At 47.1% G+C, this 26230-nt stretch overlaps 1 protein-coding gene across 1 annotated transcript; it reads right to left on the bottom strand.

Moving 5' to 3' along the window:
* Positions 1–7527: 7527 nt before the first annotated feature.
* On the bottom strand, positions 7528–8034 carry LOC123176484 (CLAVATA3/ESR (CLE)-related protein 2). The gene has a single exon (XM_044590671.1). It carries the CDS (start codon positions 7956–7958, stop codon positions 7692–7694), a length of 267 nt encoding a protein of 88 aa, XP_044446606.1. The 5' UTR covers positions 7959–8034; the 3' UTR covers positions 7528–7691.
* Positions 8035–26230: the final 18196 nt, after the last annotated feature.

Genomic DNA, 26230 nt, shown 5'->3' with positions numbered 1-26230 from the left:
GGCTCGACCAGGCGCTCTGCACGCCGGTGACGGCCGCCGCGTTCAGCCGGTGTCCGTTGTCGACCCCCTATCCCCCAATCCCGCAATCCCCCTTCTGCATTTCGATCTTGCATGTATGAACTTGTATGAACTGCTATGAACTAGTATGAACTACCGCTATGCTTATCTACCTCTATTCTCCATTCCCCTCCGCCGTGGATCGAATCTATCGCCGTGGATCGAATCTAGCGTGCATGTCGAAGAGAGAGAAGTGCTTACCGCCATTGATGGAGTCCGGTGGTCTTCTTCCTCTGCTCCGATCCGCCGCCGCCGGTGAGAGTTGGGAGAGTAGGGAAGAGTGGGGAGAGGGAGCGGCGAGGGGCGGTGAGGCTAATAACTGCCGGCGCTTCGGGAAGCAACGCGGCTTCTCGAGCGTGGCCGCGTGCGTGCAGCCGCCGCCGCCCACGTGCACCGCTCGGGCCTGGCTCTGGAGAAACTGCCGATTCGTGCGTTTCCAGTGAGTCAGGCCCAGAGGTGCTTTAAGAAGCGTGCGATGCAGGCCCAACAGTGAAAACGGGCAACCAAACATGCTTCTTTTTTCCCGCGCGGGGCTGGTTGGGCCCGATGCGGGCAACCAAACACGCCCATGCTACTTCTGTGGTAACGTAGCAGTACACTAGTAGTAACAAGTACTCGACGACGTCCACTGTATACATATGCTTGTGAAAAAAAAAATCTCTTTTGCTACCAAGACAAGAACGTGATTTATTGCATGAAAGCTCAACGCACGCAACGTGACAGGTGGTGAACCAACATCAACTAATGATGCTGCGGGTCTGGGCCGCCCGGACTGGTCCTCTTAGACTCGCCAATGCCACCCTGGCCATTCGCCTGAACCATCTCCTCCCGCAGCACCTTCGTGACAAAACGCCCTCTCGCCATTGCCATCGCTGCCGGCGCCGCCGTGGCCTCTCTCCCATGACCCCTTTGCCGGCCAGCCGCCTCGGACGAGAGAACTAGGAGCGCGCACACCATCAGCACCGCACAGCGGAGTACGCGAGCCTTGGCCATGCGCATGCAAGCTTAGCTAGCAACCTGTACCTATGCAACGCCTCGATGCTTGCGGCTGCCATTTTGAGCTGCAGGTGTGGCTGGTTTATATAGGCGTCGCGCTGGTCGAAAAGCCTGGCCCGCGCGGAACCGGTGCACTAGAGCGACGTGCACAGGCAAGATAGAGCATATCAAATCGGTTTGTAGCCACGTCGTTTCTGCGTTGTTCCGTGCCCTTTCCATGGGGTTCAACCAATCCGCCGGCTCCGGCGTGCGGTAACACGGCTGGCCGGCCGGCAACCTCGATCCGAGGTGGCGCCCGATCGACAGGATAGGGTCGCCGGCCCTCGGCTGCTGCTGACAAGATTAACAAGTAAAAGTCGATCCCGGTAATGGAGTACGTAGCTAGTACGTACTGGTCGATTTACAAAGCAAACTGCATGCGTACGTACGTGGACGTGGGTTGGCGGTTGCACATATGCACTCCTTGTGGTGGATTTTGCTACGACTGCAGCATGCATGGATTGGGTGCATGCATGTGTGCACAATGAACCATCTTTTTGCCGACAAATGAAACAAGGGCAGTCTCTTAACACCAATGCGCTACTCCTTCCGTCTCGTAATATAAGACGTTCTTGCAAACTACCATAGCTTGTAAAAGTATCTTATATTATGGGTGAAGGGAGTAGTTAAGTATTTAACAAAAAAAAACTACGACAATTCGACCAACCATGGCGAAAAAACCACCACTTTGCAAACTTTATTAAAAAAACACTCCGAGTCTATTTTTTTGGCAAAAAACTACCACTTCATGTTAGGGACTGATTGAGTCGAAATTAAACTCGATTATGACAGAGTTGGCCCACATGTAAGCGTTTACGTGGCAGCATAGTCAACTCCGTTAATTTACTGTTATGACATATGTGAGGCCCGTATGTCAGTCTCAAGAAAATTTCTCAGGCTTTTAAACATTTTACAAATTAGTGAACATAATTAGTAGTTAGGCTAATCTAACCAGGTGGGCCTAGCGGTCAGTGGCCCATCTAATCCCAACTAACAACGTCTCCGGCCTGCCTGCCTCACCGCTTGGCCATGGCTCGGCCATGCTGGCGGGACCATGGCTCAGCCACCCGCTTCCCCTTTCTCCTCGCACAACTCTTGTCCGGACCATCAGTGGCCTCGCCACCAGATGCCAGCCGGGACGCGCCGCAGGGAGGCCCCAGGGCGCCGCTCCAGGACGGAGCCCGGTGGCTCTCCTGCAGTTCACTCCCGACGGCTTCGCGCCGCATGGATCGAACCTGGGACCTCGGCCCACCTCGGGCGCGTGGCTAACTACCACACCCATGTCGCTCGCGTTGCAGAGAGGGCCCTAGGTGCAGCTACAGGCTTCTGCACGGAGCACAGGGAGCCTCTCTTTTGTCGGAGGCATGAGCGAAGGACATGGAGGGTGGGCTCCGGGACTGGGTTGCCCGTAGCTCAGAGGTCTGCAATGGGGCGATGAACAACACGAGGTCTCCTTTCCTAGATGCACACAAGGTGCTTATCGAAATGCGCGCGCGAGAGGGGTTGACGTGTGCACCCCATTTGTAATAACGGTCAAGTTGATGTGTGGGCCCAACCTATCATAAATGGATTTAAACGTACTGAACCAGTATGTTATCAGACTTGGTAGTTTTTTTTTTGCCAAAGATTAGACTCAAAGTGATAGGTTTTTATAAAGTTTGTAAATTAGTAGTTTTTTTGTCACTGTTGGTTGAATTGTGATGGTTTTTGTTGTTAAATACTTGAGCTAGTTAGATAGAGCTTACAGGATTAGCGTGCATGCTTGAACCAGTACCAATATAATGCCCCTATGGATAAATCATCTTACAGGCTTCCAGTTCCAGTTTTTTTTTTTTTGCACGCATACGGCTTCTGGTTCTGGCGGCCACGTCGATAGGTGGCAGACAGGTCTTTGTTAGCTCTACTGATTTGTTTGTAGTATGATAGTATTACTTTTTGGATCGTCGTCTCACTCTCTGTGCGGCAAGAAAACTGCCGTTTTCTACGTTTGAGAGCAGTTAAGAGCATCTCCAGCCGTGACCCCAACAAGACCCCTCCAGACGACTTTTCGATCGCCGGCGCCAAAAATTCGGCCCAGTCACGTCCCCAAGGGCCCAATTTTCGCAGGCTCGGCCGAAATTGGCGCCGGCGGACCCAACCCGAACCCGGCGTGCTGGGGCGCTCGGGGGCGCCGGACGAATCGTTTTTGGCGCGAAAGAGCCGTGGGCCCTCCTTGCCAGCGACTCGTCTCGCTTCTCGCCGCTTCGTCGTCCTCATCGCCTCGTTTCCCGTGGCGAATCAATGCCAAAGCTGTCGAGCGCTGCCGCGCCGGTCAGCCTCCGCCATTGATACCTCACGGGCGGCGCAGTGAAGACGAGACGACGCACGTCCCCTCGCGTGCCACGCGTAAACGCGGCGGCCACGCATGCGCGCGGCGCCTCCGCCTATATAAGCCGACCCCAGCGCGCCGGTGGCACGCACAGAGTCTCCACCGCCGACGCGCCCTTTCTCCCCCCTTCCTCCTCTCCTCTCGCCGTCTCCAGTTCAAAGAATGGCCGAACGCTTCCCAGGCGACGGCGCGGCGGCGAACGGCTTCGGCCGCCGCCACCTTCACGAGGACGAAGCTCGGCTCCTCTTTGAGGCCGAGTACCCGGTCCCGCCGGACATGCGGGTGCCCGGGGCGTGGAGAATCAGCGCCGACGGGTTCCCGGTGCCACCACTGCCCACCGAGGCGGCGGCGGCGTGCGGAGATCGCGCGTATCCGCGCCTCCCTGCCGCGAGCGGCGAGGGAGGGGCCACGCTACGTCCCCGACAGCCCGCTCTGGGAGCCATACTTCCGCCGCCGCCACGCCGAGCAGCTCGAGGCCACCAACGGCGTCGTGCCCTCCGGCAGGCTCAACTCCGAGGGGCGGCGCCGATGGTGGGGCGTGCCTGGCCGCACGCTGGAGGCCGTCCTCGAGTACATCGAGGGCGGCAACACGCCGAGGCTGGAGTACCCCGACCCCCCGTCCTTCTCTCGCCACCGTGGGAGCTCGTGGACGCCGAGGCGCATGGACCCCGGGGCATCCTCCTCCTCGTCCGGTCGGTCGACCGGCTCTCCCTGCCTCCGCCCCGTCAAGCTGGAGCCCCCGGGCACGCCTGTCAGCCGGCGCACCCGCAGCTCCGGCGTCCGCATCGCCGACTCCACCCCCGCCTCTGGCCGCCTCGTCCTCGTCGCGCCCAAGCCGGAGCCCGGCCTCCCCCCGGAGTACGAGGAGATAGCCCGGCGCGGCTTCTCCGACGAGGACGCCCTATGGCGGGCGCGCGACGACTACCTCGGCGATGAGATGGTCCGGCAGCGCCGGGCCCTGGAGGAGATAGCCGCCCGCAAACGTGGGCGCGAGGACGAGCACGGCGTCGTGATCCTCGACAGGGACGACGACGAGGACGCCCCCGAACCGTCCAACCCGCCGCGCCAACCGTGGGAGGGTTGCAGCAGGGACGGCGGCCGCGGCGGAGGCGACGACGACGACGACGGCAGCGACTACACGCGGTTCTACAGCCTCCTCGGCATGTAGAACTGCAAGGGCGGCGGGCGGTGAGGAGCGGCGAGGGAGACGGCGAGGAGCAGACTAGTAGCGTTTTTTATTTTTTGTAAAATATTTTAAATATGAACGAACTCGCCGAAGTTTGATTTAATTTGCGCCGTGTTTGTGACAAAATTTAAGTTTTCAAAAAAACGTGGACGCCGCGACTGGGGGGTATCACGCCCCCAGCACACGGTTTAGCGCCGGTGCGCCCCAGGGGTTGATTCTTAGCGCCTCCTGGGGGCCAACGGCTGGAGATGCTCTAACGTGCTGCGAACACACCCTTCTCGGCTTCGTCGGCAGACATACAATGTTGTTCGGTGGTGTAGATCTTGCATAAAGTATGTTTCTGGATAAATTAGGTTTGTTGACAAATAGGGCATGTTACCTAAAAAAGTAGACAAATAGTTCATATCCTCCTGAGAAGGCCATAAGGTTCATATACATAAAGGTGGCAATTTGTACAAGAGGTATATATGACCAAGTCAAAGCTGAACACTCCGTGAGTACACAACACCATCTTGTAATTTGGGTTCTGATTTAACTATTAATTTGGCCAACAAAGAATAGGTTATATGTAAAAAAAATACCATTGGGTTGGTATTTTTTGGAGCAAAAGTTATACCATTGGGTTGGTATTTACAAGAAGTTTTCAATAATAAATTTTCAGTAATACTATGTAGTACTAATTTTTTTGAGAAACATGTAGTGTAGTTTTTGTTAGTCTACCTACTGATGGTCAAAGTTAAAACCAAATAATAGCTTGATATTGTTTACATGGGCAGAGGGAGTATCAAACAGATCGAAAGGGCTATCCATGGGTACCTGTGGCCACAGTGAATTTTTGACTATCTGCATCGCTGTCCTACCGCGGTCACACCATATCACACATTTTCTTTCCCCGAAGGCTCCAGGCCCAACCCTATTTATTTTCTTGTTCCCACACACGCCCCTTACGACTACATCCCATTTTTTCCATCTCTCTCAACCTTATTCTCTCCTTTCTCACCCTTCCCTGACCTCATCTCGGTAATGCCTCGCTGGGCTCCACCTCGTCGTGTATCCCCTCACAAATCGACACGCTACTAAGCTCACCTCCCCTTGTTGACCGACACGCTGCCTAGTTTCCCTCCCGTGGAAATCTACCTAGATAGAATCTACTTGATGCACTTCTGCATTTGCGATTCAGTGAGTGCTACCTAAACTAGAGCACCTGGTCACAAGTTACAACCCTACCCAACAATGCCGCCACATCGGAGGGAGACACCTCATCAAGCATACTTTGCCGAGTCCACACACTTGAGGGCGCCACTGTCAGACGTGATGCCACCTCCCCACCTCACGAGGGACACTCATTGCCTCCGCTTCGAAGCGTGACGACATGCCTCTAGTTGCTCACCATGAAGAGGAACAACGCCCACCACCAACTATGCGAACTCCACTGCATATATAATGTTTAGAAAGTTTAGTTATGTACTTTGTTTCAAAGTAACATTACATTATTTTAAATGTTTTTGGTTCCTAGATTTTTGAAAGTTGGCTTCTAGATTTTGTGAAATTTGATAGAAGCTATGATGAAATTGCTGGAACCTTGATATTTTTTTTGAAAGCCTTTGATAATTTTATAGAAAGTGTGATGAAATAGCGGTTGGCATGTGGTTTTTAAAAATAGCATTGGAATTTCCGGGGGCTGGCACCGAAGTTCGTGAAAGTTGAAAGCTAACACTAAAAATTCTAAAAGTTATCTTAATTTTGAAAGTAAAAATTCTGGCAACTCTAAATTTTATTTTGAAATCCCATCCTTATCAATTAAAAAGTGGTTTTGAAGGTATTTCCAAAACATGAGGTTTTCCAAATTTGGGAAAGGGAAAAGAGCAATTTTTTCCTTTTTTGTGCCACAAGCGTCCTCGAACAACCGAATATGTAGATTCCAGAAAGTGGCTGATAGCTTTCTACCCAGCAAATCACTATTGGTTAGTTTCCCTGTGAAACATAGTATCACTGTGTACTAAGTTTTTGCGCAAGAGAATGACATGAAATTGGGAATAATGTGTCCATGGTAGTGAACTAGAGTATTTGGCATCGCTCGAAATGGCTCTCGAACTCAGGAAGTTTACCAATATGGTTCCTTAAACTTGCTAAAGGGTTTCATCTGCGATACTAATAATAGCCACCCCGGCATGTAGATGGTCGATTGACGGTCAAAGGCGAGGATAACCGACGTGATTAAAAAGGTTGACGATTTACCTAGGGGCGAGGGATTTAATGACATGACTCCACTCCCACTATGGGGTTCGGAAGCGTGCAATTTTACCCGAGATAGGTAAAAGTTTTGATATACCGCCTCCATTTCCTTTTACTCTGCATATAAGATTTGTATCAAGTCAAACTTTGCAGGTTTTGACCAAATTTATATTAAAAAATGTCAATATCTAATGCTAAATACATTTAAGAGGAAACTACTTTCCTCCATAATGAATCTAATGATATTTATTTGGTATTGTGAATGTTGATATTTTATTCTACATGTTTTGGTCAAATTGGAGGTACTTTGACTTCTGAAAAAACTTATATGAAGAAAAAACGGAGGGAGTACTAATTATGTATAAGTAAGCTAGGGGAATGAAAAAGAAATTGTTGATCGAAATATTATAATGTGGCAGAGTTTTAAAGAATTTGGGACAAGCAAGTTAGATAATCCAATAAACTGAGATTTGTGCAAAACCATGAAAAATGCGGATAAAAGTTGAAACGTATTCATTCTGAGAAACCACTCACAACATATATATAACATCCACACACATGGTGCTTCTATCGTAACGTGGTAGTACACTACTAGTCAAAGGTAATCCGTAGATATCAACGAGGACGTACGTACACTGTATACATATATGCTTGGGGAAAAACAAAATTTTCTCTTTTGCTAGCATGCAAGACAGGAACACAAGCTGGCTAGATCGGCTTGAATTCAGGCCCCTATGATGCCCGGCAGATACGTAATTTGTTGCATGAAAACTACGTGCATGCAACGAGACCGCCGTGAACCGACATCATCTAGTGATGCTGCGGGTCTGGGCCGCCGGGGCTGGTCCTCTTAGACTGGCCAATGTCGCCCTGGCGTCCCGCCTGGACCATCTCCTCCCGCAGCACCTTCCTGACGAAGCGCCCTCCTGCTGCCATTGCCATCGCCGCCGGCGCCGTGGCCTCTCTCCCATGACCTCTTTGCCGGCCAGCCGCCTCGGCCGCTGCAGATGCGGACGAGAGAACCAGGAGGACGCACACCACAAGCACCGCACCACGGAGCACGCAAGCACTGGCCATGCGCGTACAAGCTTAGCTAGCTTCTAGGAACTTGAACCTGCAACGCAAGTGCAAGGGCAACTCTGCTCCGTCAGCGTTCGCCTTGATGCATGCGGATGCCAATTTGAGCGCAAGGTGGCTGGTTTATATAGGCGTCGCGTTGGTCGCAGAGCCTGGCCCGCGCTTAACGCGTTGGTTAGCACTAGGGAGACGTATGTGCACACGTACGCGAGATGGAGCATATCAAATCGGTTGGCAGCTCCGTCGTATCTGCGTTGTTCCGTGCACTTTCCACGGGGTTTCACCAATCCGCCGGCCCCGGCGTGCAATAAGGCGGTTGGCCGGCCGGCAAACCCCGAGATGGCGCCTGCCGGCAGGCCGGGCCCCGGCCGGTAGTGCCAAGAGATTAACAAGTAAAAGTCGAAGCCGTCAATGGAATAGCTAGTACGTACTTGAACTACAAACCGATGTGAAGCGTACGCACGTGGGTAGGATACATTTGCACTGCTTGCATGCCGGCCGATCGAGACCTCCCGTGCGCTCTCATTGTGGTGGATTTCGCTACGCACGACTGCATGGATTGGGTGCATGCATGTGTGCAAAAGTTCGTCCGTGTCCATTTCAATAACAAACAAGGAATCATGGACGCGCACACCTGCGTGACCCGGACCCGGCCGGCCAGTCGTTTCTTTGGGTTGAGGTTCGGCACATGCATGCAAGTGCGAGGATAATAAGAAAGCACTTGTGGAGTCGTGGATGATGATCAGCACATACCATCTTCTTCATCAGGATTGGTATGGGCAGGCCGATCGACATGCAAAATGCAAACACAAATGCAAAAGATGGACAACTTTTATCTGTGTAGTGGTACCGGCGCACTGGACATCCAAATCCAGTGGACACAGTATTCTTCTAACTGAACAACTTCGTCACCCTAGCTAGATCTCCCAGTGGAGAATAGGCCCCTCCAATTGATACCCTGAATACAAATCCTACACATCCAGTCATCCAGTCAAAATATTCTTTTTGCCGACAAAGCAAAGGGCCGCCTCTTACACCAATCAGCTAGCTAATTGGCTAGCTCGTCTCTGTCCTTGTCAGAACAGGAGTAGTTTGCATGCGCGTACCGACGCACTAACTAGTAGCAATGCCACACTCGCATTGCTACTCCTACAATTGAACCAACAAATCAAGGGGGAAAAGGGAAAACTTTCGTACCTATTGGGCAGTTCACCGGACACATCCCCGCGGCTAGGGTTGATCACAGTCGTCGAGGTCAGTGGGGTGGCCGGAGCAGCATTGGGAGCTAGAGAAGCCACCGGAGGGGCATAGGGAATAGGGGGAGACACGCTGAAAGGACCTTGCGACGTCGATTTCTTATTCCGAGATGTCATTTTATTCAACCCTGGCGGGATGGAGGCGTCTAGGAGGAGGAGGGAGGAGCCGTCATGAGCGACTTCGGAGTGCTACTCAACAAAATGCTTGCATCACCGCCGTCTGAGTCAACATGAGAGGGGGGCTAAGTGGGTGGCATGAGGCGGCACATCGAAGAGGAAGTGGTAGTGGTATCACACGCGGGATGCTTCAGTTGTGCTTAGAGCATTCAGGATAGAGTGCGCCGTCAAAACTCCCTCCTTTCTCCAAATATAATGGCCGGAAGCCAGATTTTTTAGCACCCTTTAAAGTTTTGATGGATAGAGTGCACGAGGTTTCTTCACCATCACCATGGCCAGCAGTGCTGTTGCGCCAGACTTTCAGGCTGGCTCTTTTGTCCTGATCTCCTCTCTTTGTTCACATGTGCTTTAGGTTCATAATACGTGATAACGTGAATGCGCTAGACATGCTTAATTAGTCTGTCTTATTTTTGAGAAACCTCGTGTGAGCGGAAGGGTTCTGCATTTCATTAAAAAAAAGAGAGTTGGTCCGGTTTATAAGAAAAACCGGACCCCAAAATCTAACATTCTCGGCTTATCAGGAAAAACCGAATGAAAACCCAAAAATAAAAAAAATAAAATGTGAATGCGCTAGCCATGCTTAATTAGTCTGTCTTATATGGCTTGTTCAGTTAACAAAATTGTCATGTCACTAAACTGGCTTAACCTTATTCGAAATCTTTTTTTTTTGCAAGGGATATTCGAAATCTGTTTAATAAGCCAACAAGTTTTTCTTCAAAAAGGACAGTCTGAACTTTCTATGGTTATATCCATCAAAACTTTCACCCTTTCCATTTTGCTGACAAAACAAACGTGGCGGCTTTTTGTCAATTAGCTAATTCGCTAGCTACTCCCGCTTTTTGTTAAAACATGAGTGGCAGGCATGAACCAGTACGAATGCCACCTTTCTGGGCGCTTTTGCTCACCAACTCAGTAGGCCAGACAGCTGATAAGCCCAACTCCAACCAAACTGCTCACTTGGCTAATGGCCACAAGGATATCAGCAGACAAGCACGTACGAGTGCTTTGCATATAGCATACGGTTTCTGGTGGCGGCGGCGCGCGTTGATAGGCCGAATAAATTGTCGAACATACTGACAATCTTGTAGCATTACTTTGTTTGGTCGTCGATCATCTCGTCCATGTGTGGATAAAATAAGGCCACGTCGTTTTCTTCTTTTGCCGGCAATTCTGCTGCTGCGTCGGCAAAAATGAAAGTAGGACTATTTTTCGGTAGTGTAGGTCTTACATAAAGTTTCGGGATTGGTCCATATCCTCTTAGAAAAAGGCCATAAATAAAGTAGATGCAGGTAGCAGCAGTTTGTAGAAGACCATGGTATTTCTTTTGTGCCTGAATTGCTTGGCATTATAAACCACCGGCCCCTCCTATGTTTTCTGATTATGGAACGGACGGAGTAGAATGTGGACAACGACTATGATAGTAGACAAGCCCACGGAATTGAAACTTCTGCAGCAGTCAAGAAAACAACAACAACAACAACAACAACTGAAACTTAGGGTGGCAAAATGCGGATGAAAACTAAATTTTATTCCTTTTTTGAGAAAACAAGTTACAACTTTTGATCTTTTCCACAAACTTGTGCTGCATCTCCTACTATACTGTGTATACAACATGTATAGATTTGCTTGGGAAACAAAACCATCTCTTTCGCTATATCAAGACAAGAACACAAACTTGATCGATCGATCTATCCTGGGATTCAGGTCCCATGTATATGATGCCGTTGTAGAGAAACTGCATACAAGGCGACCTCGACATCAGTTAATGATGCTGTGGGTCTGGGCCACCGGGACTCTTCCTCTTAGAGCCGCCAATGTCGACGACACCGTCGTCGTCCGCCTGGACCATCTCCTCCCGCAGCACCTTTCTTACAAAACGCCCTCTCGTCAACATCGTCGGCGCCACTGTTCCCCATTGCCGGCCACCTGGCGCAGCTGCGACGAAAGAGGACGAGAGAAGCAAGAGCGCGCAAGCCACCACCACCACACCTCGGAGTACGAAAGCCTTGGCCATGCCCTTGCGCGTGCAAGCTCAGGAACCTATCTCCACTCTACAGCAACTGATCTGCTAGCTCAACACAAATGGGAACCTATCTCCACTCTACAGCAACTGATCTGCTAGCTCAACACAAATGCCACGCAAGTGCTGCTGGATGAATGCCAGAATGCATGCGATGCCATTCCGAGCGGAAGGTGGCTGGTTTATATAGGCGTCTCTTGTGTGCTTGAAGAGCCCGTACGATCGAATAGTGTAGCACTAGGGTGACGTGCACACGCAAGATAGAGCATATCAGATCGGTTGGTGATCGTTGCTCCGTCGTCTCTGAGTTGTCCCGTGCACTTTCCACGGGTTCCGCTTCCACCAATCTGCCAGCCCCGGTGTGCGATAAGAAGGACGGCTGGCCGGCCGGCCGCTGAACTTCGAAATGGCGCCGATAGGGTCGCCGGGGCCCGGCCGGTGCTGACAAGATATTAACAAGTGAAGATCATGTGGATGCCGGTAATGGAGTAACTAGCACTGATGGGGTATGGTATATGTTTGGTTTGGCGTGCATGGCCTGTGCCGCCCTTCCGTACGTGCGCCGGCCCTTGCTTTGACGGAAAGCCATGTGGCGGCGTGGCGCTAACCTCGACCTCGATCGTGCAACTAATGGCGATGATCTGTGGGTCCGTTGTCGTTTTGAGTTGCCAATTACTAGTTTTTTTTTTGCGTGGTACCAATTACTAGTTGAGAGATCTCTAAAACCAGCTGCTCGAATTCATCCGTGCCCTTTCAAAAAGCAAAAAATAATATACGCTTTAGATCACTACTTTAGTAATCTATAAAACGTCTTACATTTATTTACAGAAGGAGTATATATCATGTGAGTGCGTGCATCATTGGATATGTTCTCGTGACTAACGTAAAGAATAAGGATATGTTCTTGTGACGTCCAGTCGATCGTGTGGTCAGCTGTGAGAGGATACTCCGTGAGCTCAACTGAATAAACTGCATGCAAGGAGACCTCGACATCAATTTACCCAGTAATAAGCAAGCACTCGAGGAGTTGTGGATGCTGAGCACAGCTTGATTTTCCTTTTCTTTCATATGGATTGTTATGGACAGAGTCAGACCTGCCAAATGCGAATGCAAAAGAATAACAACTTTTATCGCAGTAGTGGCGGTACACTGGACATGCAGAAAATGTAGTACAATTTTGTCAACCTCTCCTGGTGGACAATAGAGTATTGCCCAATACTTTTTCCCTCCAATACCCTGAATAGAAATCCTATATCCAGACGGATAGTCTAAACTTTCTACATATCCATCTGACCGTTACACTTTTCGTTTTGCTGACAAAGCAAACTTGACTGCTTCTTAAACCAATTAGCTAGCTGCTCAGCTAAAAAAAAATAGCTAGGTGCTCAGCTAAAAAGAAAAGGCTAGCTGCTAGCTAAATGACAAGCTCCTCTCTCTCTCTCTCTCTCTCTCTCTCTCTCTCTCTCTCTCTCTCTAGTATGAGTTAAGTCAAGCCAGTTAATTAATTCGAGCATGATGTCCAATTGGCCACTTAATCAGAAGTTCAGTTGGACAGACAGTTGATAACCTAAATCCAACTCCAACCGAACTATCCACTTGGCTAATGGCCACGGCGATATTAGCAGGTCGACGCACGAGTGCTTTGCACGCATGGTTTCTGGTACTGTCGGCGCACGCTGTGACGCTGATAGGAGGAATAAATTGGCTCGTGGCAGACAATCCCCCGTGAGATCTGCTGAAAATTTTGTACTATAACCTTTTTGGTCATCGGTCGTGTAACTCCTGTGTGAGAAAAAGTAAGGCGTTGTCCTTGTCTTTTTTGCCAGCAGTTCTCGTGGTGACTGTAATTTGCCGTTGTACATATGTTGACTGTAATTTTCTCTAACAAGCAGCTATGGCTAAAATTTGACTGTCTTTAGACAGATTATTGTATGGGTCATCAACACTGATGTATGTAAGTAAGATGAAACGATTTTAGAGGAAATCTAGCAGAGTCACCATTTCGGGTCGATCGTGCATAATAACCACCAATATAATAATTTTGGCCCAAAGCGCACTCCAACTGAGTTGCCATATGGACTTGAGTTTTCATAATTTATGGAGGAGATTCCATATATAACCAGCGAGTCTCTATATTTGGAGGCTGGGGATGTTGGTTTGGAATACGTGCCATCCTCCAACCATTCGCCCAGGATGGAAGTTTTAGCCTGGCATCTTATTCTCGTGCGCGCAGCCCGGTCAATGGCGCGATCATCCGTATGGCTTCCGTTTCCGCTCATACCAATGTCGCAGCCGCATTTTAACCCGTTGCCGTGTTTTGCACCCTCATGCCACAAATCAACACCCATTTGCCACCGCACGCGGCAAATAAACCCCCATCGCCGCCACAATCACCCCCCAAGCCTCTCGAGCGCAACTTTTTATTGGTGATGTCAGTTGAAGAGTTGAATGTGAGGGGAATGGACAGAGTGAAAGTGATTCGCTCATGGGTTACTTCCATGACTTCTCTTTCACTACTTGGTCTGGAAGTGTGTATTTAGTTAGGTCAACTAGGAGTTTTTATTTTATTTTGAGAAGCAGAGTATAGACACAGACACTTACATACGTGCACACACACTCATTCTACCCCTGTAAGCACCTCTAAGAGACCTAGCCAATAGATCTTGAGATTGACTAAGTCACATAGATGCCTTGTAGTTGACGGGCACGCCATACTGCTGAATCACCAAAAAGCCTGAAATAAAAGTAAGAAAGTGTGACCAACCTTGCCAAGTCTAGGACCTTAACCCCGATGAGCAGGTTCCACCATAACTAGCCATCTGAGGTTTGCTCTGTCCGCAGTTAACTAAACGTCCTGGTGCATAATACCCCCTCTGCAGTTAACTAAACAACCTGTCCGGAGTATAAGTCTTTCTAGAGATTCCAACAAGTGACAACATACGAAGCAAAATGAGTGAATCTACTTTAAAATATGTCTACATACATCCGTATGTTGTGGTCCATTTAAAATGTCTTAAAAGACTTATATTTAGAAACGGAGGGAGTATGTACAAACTGACCACAGATTGAAAAATTGGTCCTCCAAATACTAGAATGTAGCAGGGAGACTAAAATAAAATTTGGACACCGACTATGATAGACAATCCCATAGAACTGAATCTTGTGCAAAGGGGTGGCAAAATGCAGACGGAAAATTAAATTTTATTCCTTTTGAGACAACGAGTCAGAACATCTGATCTTGTTCCACAAACTTGTGCAGCGTCTCCTACTAGCTATACCGTGTAAATGCAACATGTATACGTTTGCATGGGAAACAAAACCATCTCTTTCGCTATATCAAGAAAAGAACAGAAACTTGATCGATATCGATCTATCTTAGGATTCCGGTCCCATGTACGTATCTGATGCTGTTGTAGGAAACTCCATGCAAGGAGACGTCGACATCAGTTAATGATGCTGCGGGTCTGGGCCACCGGGACTCTTCCTCTTAGAGCCGCCAATGTCAACCACACCGTTGTCGTCCACCTGGACCGCCTCCTCCCGCAGAACCTTCCTCACAAAACGCCCTGTTGCCATTGTCGTTGCCGCCATCGTGGCCTTTCCCCCATGATCCCATTGTCGACCAGCCGGCTCTGCCGCAATGAAAGAGGACGAGAGGAGCAAGAGCGCACACACCATCAGCGTGGCACCGCGGAGTACGCAAGCCTTGGCCATGCGCATGCAAGCTCAGGAACCTACCTGCAGTGTCGCAAATGTCACGGCAACTCTGAGAGTGATGAGTAGTAGATAGATATGTAGTGGTGGGTGAATGCCAGAATGCAAGCGATGCTATTTCTAACAGGAGGTGGCTGGTTTATATAGGCGTGTGCTTGAAGAGCCCGTACAAAGCTAGTGTAGCACCTTCCAGAAAAGAAAGTAGCTTAGTGTAGCAGTCAGCGACGTGCACACGCGAGATATAGAAGATATCAGATCAAATCGGTTGGTAGTCGTTGCTAGGTCGTTTCTGCCTTTGTCGTGTGCACTTTCCATGGGATCAACCAAATTAATCCAGCGGCCCGGTGTGCGATAAGACGGCCGGCCTGCCGGCGAGCTCCGAAGTGATGTGCGATAGTGTCGCCGGGGCTCGGCCGGTGCTGGCCAGAGATTAACAAGTAAAGGTCAAGTGGATGCAGGTAATGGAGTAGCTAGCACTGATCGGAAATGTCAGGTTTTGGCTGCATAGCCTGTGCCGACCACCCGTACGTGCATCCGGTGGCCACCTCCTTGTGGTGCGCCGGCCGTTGCTTCGTCGGAAAGCTATCATATCATATCGCTAAGCTCGATCTTGAGCAACTAATGGCGATAGATCTATACGTCAACGTGTGTATTAACTCGGTGCATCCCCTGGTCGTTTGACTTACCAACCAGGTGAGATCTCAACGTCATTTTCACCACGAATTAATCAACCCAAACGCCCACAAGGTTTGTGCTGTGTTTTTCTGTGTATGCATGTGCGAGGATTATAAGCAAGCACTCGTGGAGTTGTGGATGCTGAGCACACATTCTGGATTTTCTTTTCTTGCATAAAATATTGATTGATACTGTTATGAAAAAGAACCACAACTTTTATGCCCCCTAGTAATGCTGGTACACTGGAAATTCATACACAAAATATGTACAACTTTGTCAACCTCTCTTGGTGGAGAATAGACTATTGCCTTATATTTGTTCCCTCCAATAACTTGAGTAGAAATCCTATATCCAGAAAGATATTTTGAGCTTTCTACATATCTATCTGAGTATCTGACCATCACACTTCTCTTTTTGCCGACAAAGCAAACATGGCCGACTCTTAGGCCAATTAGCTGCTATCTAATTGGCTTGCTCCTCTCTCTCTCTCTCTCTCTCTCTCTCTCTCTCTCTCTCTCTCTCTCTCTCTCTCTCTCTCTCTCTCTCTCTCTCTCTCTTAAGTAAGTCACATCATAGGCTTAAAGTCCACTTGGCCACTTACTCACAAGTTCAGTTGGACAGGCAGTTGTAACCTAAATCCATGTCCAACCAAACTGTCCACTTGGCTAATGGCCACCGAGATATCAGCATGCATACGGTTTCTGGTCCTAACGACGCACGCTGATAGGAGAAAGAAATTGGCTCGTGGCGGACAATTATGTATGATCTCTGCTGACAATTTTGTAGTATATCACCTTTCTTTTGGTCTTCGATCGTGACTCTTGAGCGATATAAGTAAGGTGGTGTCCTTTCCTAGTTTTGCCAGCTGTTCTCTATAGTGTAGTCGACAAATACCAAATACTCCCTCCTGTACAAAAGGCCACATTGAGCTTGTAATTTCCTTAAATCCACTAGAACAATCCATCTAGATTTTTCGAAATCGATCTTCATAAATTCTGGTGACAACTTACAAACGGTAATTTGTTGTTGTGCAGATCTTGTATGCAAATTTCTCTCACATGTAGCTATGGCTAAAATTCGGTTTTTTATAGATAGACTATAGTATGGGTCATCCACATTAATGTTTGTAAGTAAGATGGAGAGATATTAGAGCAACTCTAGGAGAGTCTCCATATCAGGCCAATCAGCATAATAACCGCCGATACAATGATTCTGGCCTAAATACACACTTCGCCAATGACCGCCATAATTTATGGAGGCGCTTCATATCTAGCTCACGAGCCATTGTATTTGGAGGCTAGGGATGTTGGCTTGGAGCGCGCCTTCTGCCAATCGCTCGTGTGGGAGGGAAGTTTTAACCCGGCCTCTCCTTCCACGCGTAGCCTGGTCAATGGTCCGACCATACGTACGGTTACCGTTTTCGCCGTGCTAATGATGCAACCGCATTTCGAGTAGGAAGAGCGCCAATTAATGGCCGCCACCATGTTTTGCACCGGCACACGACAAATCAACACCCATTTCCAACGACACGAGGCAAATCAGACCCTGTCTCCCACTGGAGTGCGCCCCTTCGTGTGTGTATATCGTCGCCGCCACACTCACCCCCAGGCCCCACTTTCACATCTTTTTTTTATGGTGATGCCAGGAGAAGAGTTGAAGGCGAGGGGAACTGAGATTGAACATATAAAGCCTCAAGAAGTGCTAGGCAGGACGAAGCCAGCCACGTCGCCCCTAAATCGCTATGAATAGTGTTGCTGCCACCGCCTGTGAATTTCGTGCCCCGCCGAGGACATTTTAGTAATTTCGCGTCCAGACAAACACGGTGAAAACCCTAGCCTATCGACAGCCTACTCTCATCCCCAATCCCATGCCTCCTCTTCTCCCAATCCCCGCCTCCTCTCCTCCTCCCCAATCCGCCGCCTCCTCTTCTCCTCCCCAATCCGTGAGCTCTCACCACCAAGAAGCCGTGGGCTCCTCTTCTCCTCCCCAATCGTGAGCCCTCATCACCAAGAAGCCACGGGGGGACTACGCTGCCGCTGGAAGAAAAAAGGAAGAGGAGGTGGCACAAGGGAGACTAGAAAAGAAGCAGCCAAGGATCTATGGCGGGGGAGACCAAGGAGACGCAATCAAGCATATGTTCTTTGAGTTTAGATGTTGGATACTCTATGTGAAAATGCAAATGAAAGGTGCAGTGGCTCAGTGCTTTAGGTTGTTGGTTACAATGTGGGACCATAAATAAATAGAAGTTGTTAACCACAATGGAAGTTCATTGGCTCTTTATATCCTTTTGAACAAGGGATTGCATGAATATGGGATTCCTTTTCCTGTAGCGAATAACTATTGTTTTTAGAAGCAATCATGTTAAAAACAACATTCAGCTTTATTCAATTGCATTTGACCCTTTCTGCAATCTTTAGAAGCAAAAGTATAGCCCGGAGCAAAATGGATGAAACTGGATAAAGAGGCAGTGTTGTAGGAGCAAAACGGTGCAACCGATGAAGCCAACGCAGACGACGATTAATTTCTCTAGCCTTCTGGTAGGCTGATTCTGAATCATATCCTTTTTTTAGAAACTGTAACACAATTGCTTAAGCTGACATTTTGGTAATTGTGTAAGCTGAACCATGATGCTAATCTGAACAACTTGCTCTCTTTTTCTCCCATGGGATCACATCTTGGTAGTTGCATAACCTAAACCATGATGCTTTCTTGTTGCAGCTGTAGTATCTAACGATTTTGTGAGATAATGTAGTTAAGCCGCGAGTTTTTCTTCTGTTTCAACAAACAGAGTTTGTAGTTGCATAAGCTAAACCATGATGCTTTCTTGCTGCTGGTGTACTCTCTAATGGAATTGTGAGATAATTTAGTTAAGCTAATCTATTGGTATGCACTCTAAAAAAATCACAGGACGAAGAAGTGTTAGGCAGGACGAAGCCAGCCACGTCGCCCCTAAATCGCTATGAATAGTGCTGCTGCCACTGCCTGTAAATTTCTTGCCCTGCCGAGGGCATTTTTGTAATTTCACGTCCAGTCAAATACGGTGAAACCCCTAGCCTATCGACAGCCTCCTCTCATCCCCAATCCCATGCATCCTCTTCTCCCAATCCCCGCCTCCTCTCCTCCTCCCCAATCCGCCGCCTCCTCTTCTCGTCCCCAATCCGTGAGCCCTCACCACCCAAGAAGCCATGGGCTCCTCTTCTCCTCCCCAATCGTGAGCCCTCACCACCAAGAAGCGACGGGGGGACTGCGCCGCCGCTGGAAGAAAAAAGGAAGAGGAGGTGGCACGAGGGAGACCAGAAAAGAAGCAGCCAAGGATCTATGGTGGGGGAGACCAAGGAGACGTAGCCGGCAGCCAAGGGGGCGGGGTCCAAGGCCAAGCCTTCGCCGCCGCCGGCGTTGGCAGAAGTGGAGGCGGATCAGATACCCTAGGTCATCGGGGATTGGTCAAGGACAAGCTCGTCCGGGTCGTCATGGCCGGCGCCGGCAAAGCGGGAAGGCGGAGGTGTCGTGGACAACGACCCCATGGCCACCTTCGCCAAGAGCGTCCGCATCTTCATCCACTACTTCTCCGACACGGACATGCCTCCTGCCTTGCATCTCCTTGTTCTTCCTCATCCCCGTTTTTGCTATGTTTTTGGGAGTAATCCTTATTGATTTGATGCAGTTTTTTTGGTAATCTGGTTGGCGAATTTGATGCTTGTGTGAAATATTTGGGGCTTCTTCGGGGCAGAAAATAGCGGTAGTTAATTTATTCGCATTAGTTAGCCCTGCTGGTTTAGGATCTGCATCGTTGAGGTCTTTCGCTAATTGCTCTGTTCTTTGGTCGAGGGGAAGACGTCCAAGATCATAATATTAGGCTTCTCCCTGTTATGTGATGTTTATGGGATGATGATCGTAACATGAGTGTGATCTTATTTGCAGGGAAGACCTACGACATGTTTGCAGGGACAGAAAGATACATAAGATCAATGTTGAATACGTCTTCAAGGTGCTCGATGGGATTGAGTTCCTAGGGTTTTTAGAGCCCCTGATCAAGCATTTGAAGGTCCGTGTGGTTGTCTACTTGTCTCCTCCATTCTGTTACAGTCTGCTGTTATTGCTCAGTTGTGTCAGTCAAGCATATGTTCTTTGAGTTTAGATGTTGGATAGATAAATAATTTTATGTGAAAATGCAAATGAAAGGTGCAGTGGCTCAGTGCTTTAGGTTGTTGGTTACAATGTGGGACCATAAATAAATAGAAGTTGTTAACCACAATGGAAGTTCATTGGCTCTTTATATCCTTTTGAACAAGGGATTGCATGAATATGGGATTCCTTTTCCTGTAGCGAATAACTATTGTTTTTAGAAGCAATCATGTTAAAAACAACATTCAGCTTTATTCAATTGCATTTGACCCTTTCTGCAATCTTTAGAAGCAAAAGTATAGCCCGGAGCAAAATGGATGAAACTGGATAAAGAGGCAGTGTTGTAGGAGCAAAACGGTGCAACCGATGAAGCCAACGCAGACGACGATTAATTTCTCTAGCCTTCTGGTAGGCTGATTCTGAATCATATCCTTTTTTTAGAAACTGTAACACAATTGCTTAAGCTGACATTTTGGTAATTGTGTAAGCTGAACCATGATGCTAATCTGAACAACTTGCTCTCTTTTTCTCCCATGGGATCACATCTTGGTAGTTGCATAACCTAAACCATGATGCTTTCTTGTTGCAGCTGTAGTATCTAACGATTTTGTGAGATAATGTAGTTAAGCCGCGAGTTTTTCTTCTGTTTCAACAAACAGAGTTTGGTAGTTGCATAAGCTAAACCATGATGCTTTCTTGCTGCTGGTGTACTCTCTAATGGAATTGTGAGATAATTTAGTTAAGCTAATCTATTGGTATGCACTCTAAAAAAATCACAGGAGCCATTCAGAAAAATGTGGGGTGCTATTAGAAATTGGTTATTTAATGTACATATTCACATGACTGACTAAAAATTTGATTGTGACACTACAGATTCGTAGAGTTCTTTGTTGTTGAAAGGGGATTTATGGAACGTTTGTTTATCTCTTCTTCTGTTCCAAATTTCAATTTTGCATTTTCTAGCACTGCCATCTTTTCTCAAAATATTTTTGGTTGCTTTGGTAGGAAAACATACAGAAGGTAGTATTCCATCATCACTGACTTTTTTAAGTTAAATGCAGTTCTAATGCAATTTCCACATAAATATACACTACTAGGGAAAACCCTAGTAGTAGCGCGGGTTTAATGCCCACTAGTAGCGCGGGACACCGCGCTACTAGTAAGGCGCTACGGCTATTCCTTAGCAGTAGCGCGTTCGACACGCGATACTGCTAATACATATAGCCGCAGCGTTTTTCCACTCCCGCGATACTGCTAATATAGCTAGTAGTAGCGTGTTTACTCTCCATCGCTACTAGTATTTTTTTTCTCATTTTTTAAATTTTTAGTGTATTTATACGCCGTTATACAAATTTTGGTGCAATACCAATTATGAGGTTGTTATATCAATATGTCCATATGCCAAATGAAGGTGGATTAGGTTCAAGTGGAGGCAACATGTGGTGCATGTCAAAAGTATACTACTAATCCAAACTTGATCTAGTTTGGACTAGTAGTACTATCGATGTACACCACATGTTGCCTCCACTTGAATCTAATCCGCCAACACAAGCTATTTAATCATCATCATAGTCATTACCACCAACAGTAGCTATTTAATCATCATAGTCATAGTGTAGCACACATCATCATCTTCAAACTCATTCTAGCTAACTAATCACCACCAACACTAGCTGTAGTAGCTATCTAATCACCACCAACACTAGCTAATAATATTCATCATAATCATTACCACCAACACTAGCTATTTAATCATCATAACTCATTTCTAGCTAGCTAATCACTCCTGCTGCTCTCTCTCTCAGGTAAAATAACATAAAACATGTGTAGCACTCCTGCTTCATCAAGTTGGAGCATGCAGATGAACCTATCTCCTAATCTTGGGTTGCGCTTCTGATTGCTGCCCCCTAGTACTTCTCTGCGATCGTTCATAATTTTGCTCCAGTCTTTCACTATTAAGCATTCCTTGCTATTAGAAATCCTTAATGCACTAAAGTGCATTGTAGGATATCTTGGCCGTAAGCTAATAATTCTCATGGGACCTTTAGTCTCGATCCAATGAGGCACAACATTCATCGGGAGTCCCTGTTGAAGAACATCGTATAGTAACATACTTAGCAATGAAGTTTAGCTTAAAAAATAATGTATGCAAAAGATGTACTGAGGACAAATAGTAAAAATCTTACCATCTTTCCTAAATAGATGTTACCATAGTTCAGTACGAACACTATTGGTCGCACGTTTTGAGTACTAAGATTTTTAAGTCCAGGAAAATAATTTGTCTTGACAGTATGAAGATCCTCAAGCCATGAAACATAATGACCTATCTCCTCGCAGTTTTGTTCAGCCGCGGGATAGTGGACTCTACCAAGCGCCGGACATGTTTGCTTGAATGGAAATAAGCTGTCAATAGAAATTAGTCGTCAACTATTTTTGAATAAACAATATCGAAGACATAAATATGGTTAAGAAACTCAAATAATGATATAACTGGAGGCGTCTGCACATCGACCCAGATGTCTCTATTACCTTCAATATCATCTTCGGGACGAATATCAAAGGTGATAAACATATCAGGCTCAAATGCATAAGCCTTGCATAGTGCTTGCCAAGTTTTGCATCCAAAATATGTGTAGGTGTCTGCGTTGTATAATTTTGCGTGGAAAGTATAACCATGCTCGGTCTTCAAGTAAACTCTCTTTACCTCCATAGTAGTTTTCATAGGACTGAAACCTATCTTATCCAAGACAAAAACTCTTGCATGATAGGGGATACGCTAGTAGAATAGTAAAATATTTAAATTATAAGTTGAAGCAAATGAAGCAGATGTCATGCTTAATTACGAAAAACGACTTGTCGTTGTGACTTACTGTATCCACTTCTAAGTTCTCGTCCAGCTTGATGTTGAAGCGCCTATCATCATCTAGAAAGATTCTGTCACACAGGTCGCGCTCGTCTTCGCAGTATTCGCAAATACCGAAATCCTTTTCGTCGTCAGACATTTTCTATGTTCATAGTTGAAACATTAATTGAAAATCGATCGAAGGCAACTACCAGGATACTCAACACACAAATCCGGGGCACTCGATATTTCCTACATATTCTGGCACAAGTCATGCCAAAATTCACGGAAAAATCCGGCATGACCTTTGCTAAAATAGGACATATCGAGCGCCTGAAATTTGCCGGAACGGAAATGAATCAACACTCTGGCAAAACATAGGCCACTCGGAGGTGTAACCTGCAAACATGACCGGCCACTTGGGCAAGCACATATCCTATTTGAGCAACACAAGATATACATTTCAAAATACCTTATAGGACTCATATTGACATGAGCATTCAATAAGTAAAACCAAATCGTAAAATAAGTAAGTATTCAAATTAGCATGCATTCAATAAGCAAAAGTAAATCATCTCATGCGTCCGTACATCATCGAATATTATTACTAATACATCCCGAATAGTATCATACATATAACACCACTAATACAACTAAAACCCTAGCGCACGACGGGTATCGGCGCGGGCCGTGGACACCCAAAGAGAAGGAACCATCACAGGATCATAGGTCCAGTGAGATCCTTGGAGAACCTGCCAGGAATTGGAGAACCCGTGCTCCAACGCAAACAAGTAGTGACGGACATGCGCGCCCTCCTCACTGACACGGTGACGTACCACCTCCGCGGGGTCCTCGAGCCTCTGGACCGTCACTGGCCCACGCGACCGCCACCAAAGAAGGTTCGGGTCAACGACGGGCTGACTCCTCACCAAGACCCCCCCCCCCCCCCCCGTAGGTAGCGCCTCCCAGTACCAGCCTGGCGGAGCCCAGTCCCGGACATGGCCCATCTGGTCAAGCAGGTGTCCTCCGCCGAGTCGACGACGATGGGGATGCGGGATAGGCATCATCGACGTCGATGCGAGAATAATTGCTTTAACTAAAAAAAACAACAAATGTGACATGTTCAACTAGTTCTATTAATTCAACTAGTTTTTACTAAAAATAAACTTATTATAAATAAAAATAAACTAGTACCTAATTAGTACCTAGTTCTTACTAACTAATTAGTACCTAGGAACTACTGCCCTAATTACCATCTAATTTGATGAACCTAGGGGTGGAAAGTGGTAGCGGATATTCCAATTATCCAACTTAAAAGTGAAATAAGTGGTCAAATTTTACTCGTTTTATTATGCATTACAATAGTGTTTATTCATCATCTAAGAAAACATCATCTAAGAAAACATCCGAGCCGCATCCGTATCCGATAACATCCGCATCTGATTCGTTTCCACCCATAGATGAACCCTAACTAATTTGATGCAACTAAAATTTGAAGAACCCTAGGCAGAGGTAGGGGAGGGGGAGGAGCAGGCGTGCTCACCTCGGGTGCCTGCGGCGAGGGAGGGGCAAGCGGCGTCGAGGTCGGGGTCGGGGCTCGGGCGCGCGGCGGAGGGCGGCGTCGAGGTCGGGGTCGGGGGCGGCGTTGAGGTCGGGGTCGGGGGCGGCGTCGAATCTGGGGTCGGGGGCGGCGTCGAGGGTGTGCGGAGAGCGATGGGAGAGCGCGTGGCAGCCGACGGGTGATGGCGGCGGCGACAGCGCGAAGGAGTTGGATTTGGGGGAAGTGGTCGTGGGGAAGAACGAATCGCGCGGTTAAGTCAGAAGTAGCAGTAGCGTGTTCTAGGAAGTGCGCTACTGATAAGCTAGCTACAACGCGTTCCTCGAACGCGCTGCTGCTATTCCATTCTCTTTTTTCCCCTTTTTCATTTATTTTTCTTTACAGTTTATTTTTTCCTTTCACCTTTTTCTATTTCTTTCATTTTCATTTACTTTTCTATTTGCTTTCCATTTAATTTTGTTTCCTTTAGCAGTAGCGCCTTTCAGCGTAAACGCGCTGCTACAAAGCAAGTAGCGGCAGCGCGGTTCGACGTAGATCGCTACTACTACGTGTAGCCTATCGGCTAAGCCGGGGGAATTTTAGTAGTAGTGCTTTTATATTTAGGCGCGCTACTGCTACAACTGTATATGTAGCGCCGTTTACATCAGCGCGCTACTGCTACTTAGCATCAGCGTGCTTTTTTAACACGCGCTACTGCTAAATTTCTGTGTATAAGGTTTTCCCTAGTAGTGATAGTTTCTGAGTAGCATTTTGTTTAATTAGAAGGTACCTATGTTCCTGCTGAATCGCCTGAATACTTAATTTTTGTTCACAAATGTATTAGCTTCAATTCAGGATCAAACCTACAGTACCTTTACTAATTATACTCGCCAATAGCATCTAGGTCAGAACAATTAATAACAACATTTTCAATTTAATCAACAAATGTGCTATATACTTGTTACAGTCCATTATCTGTTTCTTAATTAATGCTTGCATGTTGCCTCTAACAGCGATGGGGATCTGCTACGCACTTACAGTTCATGCTGCCAACAAATGGCTGGTGTCGCTGCCTATTACTTTGGCTTCTTCACCTTCCGATGCTCTTGACGCAGGTCTTGGAGTCTCCATCTTGTTCCGTATCCTTCTTCTATGTGTTGGTACAACTCAGATCTTCTCTGGTTTAAAATGGTTTGTGGTAACGTGTTAACTGCACATGCAACGTGTTACCATCTCCACTCAAAGATCATTTTCTCCATGTTTATCTACCGGTAGGAGGTAGCTAGGCTGTAGCAACACAAATGCATAGTTTTCTTCTTCTTTTTTTGTGAATTAACGCAAATGATAATTGCGAGAATGCCATTATTATTAATGTACTAATTAAGCTTTCATCCCTGACGCAAACCTCAAGTACCTCACCTTTCTATATAAGAAACTAGCATGCGAACACATAGTTGACTTAAATTAATGTTGTGCTTGCTTATATGAACCATCTTTTGTTTCTTGCAATGGGGGATTTATTAACAAGGATTATCTTGTGGTGTGTAGGCAGCGCGACTGTACCAATGTTACAAGGTTGTTTCATTTGTACAACAACACACATAATGCTCTAAGCTCGTGGTGTTAGTACTAGACATTATTTTGTTACTTTTTACTTTATTCCTTGGGTATACTATACTGCATTTTGTCTCGTGATAAAGGTCAAGAAAGAAAAACCTTGCTTGGATTATCGTATGGGTTGTAAGAAAAATATGTGAATGCATTAGGAACTGTGTACATATAGGTATGATGCAACTCTTTTGAATATAGAGATTGTATGACACATGCCTCATATTTGTATGGGACTGTACACCTGATCTCCTAAAAGTATTATGTATTGCACATATTTTTAGTTCTTTTGATTTTGCCTTGGTTGTTATTTATGCC

This window comes from Triticum aestivum, chromosome 1D (assembly GCF_018294505.1).
Source record: "Triticum aestivum cultivar Chinese Spring chromosome 1D, IWGSC CS RefSeq v2.1, whole genome shotgun sequence".
Classification (NCBI taxonomy): Eukaryota; Viridiplantae; Streptophyta; class Magnoliopsida; order Poales; family Poaceae; genus Triticum; species Triticum aestivum.
This window is presented reverse-complemented; position numbering and strand designations above follow the sequence as displayed.

Excerpts from the sequence above, each read along its gene's own strand:
- LOC123176484 (XM_044590671.1), bottom strand. The coding sequence starts at position 7,958 with ATGGCCAGTGCTTGCGTGCTCCGTGGTGCGGTGCTTGTGGTGTGCGTC.